The 4,743-nt window shown below is 35.8% G+C and overlaps 2 protein-coding genes across 2 annotated transcripts; one reads left to right on the forward strand and one right to left on the reverse strand.

The window, feature by feature from the left end:
• Positions 1-232: 232 nt before the first annotated feature.
• Tsp_04431 (conserved hypothetical protein) lies at positions 233-565 on the reverse strand. The gene has a single exon (XM_003368953.1). The coding sequence runs from the start codon at positions 563-565 to the stop codon at positions 233-235; it is 333 nt and encodes a 110-aa protein (XP_003369001.1).
• A 494-nt stretch (positions 566-1,059) lies between these two features.
• Positions 1,060-3,440, forward strand: Tsp_04432 (putative EH domain-containing protein 3; the record flags this gene model as incomplete). The annotated part of the gene is made up of 6 exons (XM_003368954.1): positions 1,060-1,144; positions 1,574-1,966; positions 2,040-2,314; positions 2,445-2,708; positions 2,767-3,072; positions 3,195-3,440. Coding segments are annotated over exons 1-6 (1,569 nt in total), but the record flags the coding sequence as incomplete, so codon positions are not given.
• Between the last annotated feature and the right edge of the window lie 1,303 nt (positions 3,441-4,743).

Below are 4,743 nucleotides of genomic sequence, written 5' to 3' on the forward strand. Positions count from 1 at the left end.
TGCAGACCAGGTACATTCATGAAGTAGCCACAACAAAAGCCGTGCCCGCAGCGTTTTCGCCGCTTCATGAATTTTATGGATCCTTTAGAAACAGTGTTTAGTTATTTTTGACAAGAATGGATAACCCTTAACAGGCTGCTGCTGTGGAATGTACACATTGTAAATATCCGCACAAATGATTGCTTTGATGTCTGGCATTTCGTAATGAATCGGTGAGCAGGAAAAAATAATTTCATCTTTTACGAACTGCTCTAATTGCTGATCGATGGGCAGGGTTCAGTAGAAACGTTGAATCACAGGTGACATCAGGATTCGTTAGCGCTAATGATTTACAGATAAAAAATAATGCATTTGAAGGACTGCAGCATTTACTGTTGAATATGATTTTGGTATGCGTACAATGGAGCAATTTTTCAGTGCTGTAGCGTACCAAATTTCTGAGCAGGTGAACTTTTGAGAGCCAGTCTTTTCTGCACATTGTGAGTTCTCTGTTTAATTCCTTCTTTGTGCAGTTCACTTTTATTTGTATTATAGTAGTGTATTGTATTGTATTGTATCGTGCCATATGATATTATAGTGATTAGTAGTGTTGAATAAAGCATTTAAGTATGAGAGATTCGGCGATAATGTGTTGTCCAAGAACAAATATTTTGGTTGATGACTTGTCACATAGATACTTTCAACTTTACTTCTGTGAAAAAATTCACAAAATTTCAATGAAATGAGTAGAAACAAATAGACAACGTTTCTGTTTGCCAGGTGAATTTCTCATTAATAGGGAGTCAGGACTGATATGCTTGTGAACAAGCTGGAATCGCAGAAGACGAGACTGAGCTTCGTGGTCAGGAAATAGCTCAAGTTGTACGAAATGAAAACGCACCTCGAAGAACTGGGTGTATTCTTCAAGGGGGTCCTTGATCATGTCTGGAAATGGTTGCTCGCAAACAGATCAAGGCATTCTGAATTGATATTATGAGGGAAACAAGTATCCAGGCGGTGGCTGACTATCTGAACAGGCATCTGAGATGCCTCACTGACTAGGACTCGTTTAGAGGCGAGATGACAGCATCCATGCCGGTAGTCGAGAAGAAGTTTCCGAAGTCCATCCTGGTGGCATGGGATGTGAAAGCCCGTTCTGATCCAGGTAAGGCAGACAATCTGCAAACTTTCGTCGACTTCGTCCAGGTGCAGAGTGAAACCCAAGGCATATGAGTTGCCGTCAAAACTATCATACAGCCCGCTAAATTTGAAAATCAGTAGTTGGCAGAGGCGTTGTGTCTGCTACAAAGTATTTATAAATTCGATTTTTCAAGGCGATTTATATTTTTCTAATATTGACAATAATTGCCCAAATTGTGCGTTATTAATAATAAGATTTTCTTATCGAAGTAAAACATCCCATCTCTTTAATAAAATTTCATGTTCATTCATTGAACAAAATCAGGAAAATAGTTTAAAACAAATGTTACTTTAAAATACTGATGCTCCATTTTTGTTTAAAGTTTAATTCAGCTTTTGCAATGAGCTTTAAAACGTTCGGCATATTTCGCAAAGCAGTTTGTTAAGTTTTCAGTTTCTCGACGTTCTTCGTCAATGGAAGGGGGTGTTCCGCTTAGATATGGTGGTGCATCATCTTGCAATCAGACGTTTATCAATGCTACTGCATTTCTGAAAGATCTTTACAAAGAGAAAGTTCTACCGGCTGAACAAGCGATGAAATTACAACTAGTGTATTCTGCTACTTTGACTGACGCGGAATTCGAATCACCACCGATGATTCTGGTAATTGGGCAAGGTGGTGTTGGGAAAACGACGACAATTCGTTACCTGATGAATGACACTTATCCAGGCATGGCTATTGGACCTGATGGAACGACAGAAATGTTTACGATTATTGCGCACGGAGATTATCCTCTTGTCGTGTCTGCGGAAACTCTACTTCACGATCAAAAGTTTCCATATTCAGGTACAAGTAGAAAACTTTAATTTCAAATTTTTTCCTCATTATTGAATATTAAATTAATTTTTCCTCATCGCAGGCATATCACGTTTGGGCAGTGAATTTGTAAACAAATGCGTCACTGCTTTCACACCGTGTCCGTTGCTCAAGCATATCAATTTTGTTGACACACCTGGAATTGCAGCGGGCAGAGGGGCAGAAAAAGGATCCGATTATGATTTTCAAGCTGCATTGGCATTTTTTGCTGAAAAAGCGGATTTAATATTATTTTTATTTGACGCCTTTACGATGAATTTTTCCAACGAGATGAAACGCGTCATATTCTCAATGCAGCAATATGAAGAAAAACTTTTTGTAAGTTTGAAAAGAAAATTTCATTTTTAATCGCTGAATTAGTGTTTAAAAGAAAATACAAGTAACAGTAAAAACAAAATTTCTTAATATATTTTTTCGTTTTAATTTCAATTCAATTAATTTTATTCAGATTATTTTGAACAAAGCGGATAAAGTGGACCTTGCCGAAGTTGGAAATGTTCATTGTTCATTGATTTGGCAACTCGGACACATCATGAAACGGAGAGAAATTCCTCCAGTTTTTATCGGCTCCCTTTGGGAAAGTCCATTCAAACATCCGGATCTGCGTGAATATTACGAATGCGCTCAGCAGGCGCTTTTGAAAGCGATCCGAACACTGCCCCGTTCTGTTCACGTTCGACGTTTGAACGATGTGATAAAACGAGCAAAGTTGGTGAGTAATGAAAACATATATGCAGTGAAAGTGTATGTAAAAAAGCTAATCATTTCAGGTATATATGCATGCGTTGATTGTTAAAGAAATTCGTAATAAATGCCTTATTAAAAAAGGCCTGGTTGGGCGGTATCTTTTCAAAAAAATGGCTGAGCATTTAGAGAAGACAATTTATCCAAAGTTGGTAATGGTGCACAAAATTTCTAGCAAAAATTTGCCAAATTCAGACATCATAAAGTGCATGATTCAAGCTGGTCATTTATCAATTGAAAATTGCATCACTGATGAGATGGTCAGTTCGTTGGAAGAATTTTTGTCCAACGATGTCACTGAACTGATTGCATCACTTCCGAAAGATTCACAGGTAATGATCATTGTTTATTTTCTATGCATGTCGTCCATGAAACATTTTTTATCACTGAATATATAATGCTCATTGGCAATTTTTTTAGAGTGAAAGTTTTAAAAAAAAATTTTTTTTTGTAGATTCCATTGCTAAAAGCTGGCCGTTTTGGAGATCCGGTGCTTGGAGCTAGTTGCGAACCAGAAAACTGGTGTGTGATCAATTTGGAAGCAAAAGCACGACGTTGGAAAGAAATTTTTCACTCGTTGAATCCCCAACGTGGATTGGTCCACTGGTCCAAAGCCCGTGATCATTTAAATTCGTACAATTTACCGTTGCCGGTGTTGGACCAGATTTGGCGTCTAGCAGACACTGATTTTGACGGGATGGTTAGCAAGGATGAATTTTATTTAATTCTTTGGCTAATTCATCGCACACTCAACGGTAACAAAGTGCCAAACATTTTGGAAGAGCAAATGAAGCCGCCCACTCATCATTTGAGAGAAGTTCCATGCAAAGGGAAAATGAAAAAATTTGTCCCTCCATGCTGTTCAAAACTGAAATTATCCAAAAAAAAGTGCCGACTAGCGCAAACTTTGAAATAATTTATTAATTTTAATTGTAATTTTGTCTTTTGTTAAAAATTATAATTTGTGATTTTATCTTATTCATAATAACAACTGTTACGGTGGTTTTAAAAATTTAATTTCCATTTCATTCTTTTTAATAAAAAAATTTTTAATAGCTGGTGATAATCTGAAAATCGATTCATATTCTCTCCAATTGAATTTCGTGTAATAAATATTTTAAATAAATATATTCAAATTTACATGCCATTTACAGCTTTCTTTCTGTTAGCATCCTCAAAGTGCTTTACTTTTATCACGCCGAATGCATAAGTACTGTTCAGAAGGATCCCAACCCTTACAGTTGCTTTGCTTGTCAGATAAATTACATTTCAGCTAGCAATTAAATGAGATTTATGCATAAGATGCTTTTCCGTTTGTCAGAAAATTGTAGCTAAAGGCGATTGTAATACAATGGAAAAATCAACAAGTGATGAATTGTCCACAGCTGCAGTTGTCAGCTAAAACTAGGCATGGCAACTGCTAACTTGTTAGCATTTAAATACTTTTATAATTTCAGGCTGACTGTTCTCTGAAAATCTTTCCTGATAGCAATCAAAGAATTTTACTTTTAACTTCAGAAAGTATTCACTTCTTTCATCAGTGTTATTGTTTTCCTTCGTATATTTTATTTAAATAAAAAATCTGTAATATTATTTACAAATCAAAAAACAAATTTAGTTTTATATATTTGGTGTAAATTGTAAACTTTCTGTTTTTACATCTGAACGAAACCGACTAGTGCGTTGGTGACATTTAAATTTCCACCTGTTTTCATTTCCGTTTGCAACCTTTCAATGTATATTTTAATGATAACGAAATCTTTAAACATTCCGCATCAAAAGCTGCGCCTATGATGTAGCTGATCTGTTTGATGTTGCATTTCAAATTACATTTGAACTTGGTTATAAGTGAGCCTGGAATTTAAAAAGAATTTCCATGCATTCATCCATTATTTTATCGTTTAATTAACTACAGGGAATTTTTTTCGGCCAAATCTATGCATTTAATGAGTCGACTGATTTTATATGAAATGTATGACGACATCAACAGATTTCAAACAACA

Source organism: Trichinella spiralis, assembly GCF_000181795.1.
Source record: "Trichinella spiralis strain ISS 195 chromosome Unknown Scfld1557, whole genome shotgun sequence".
Taxonomy (NCBI): Eukaryota; Metazoa; Nematoda; class Enoplea; order Trichinellida; family Trichinellidae; genus Trichinella; species Trichinella spiralis.

What these genes read in the sequence shown, in the direction of transcription:
- Tsp_04431 (XM_003368953.1), bottom strand. Translation starts at nt 565, where the DNA reads ATGGCACGATACAATACAATACAATACACTACTATAATACAAATAAAA.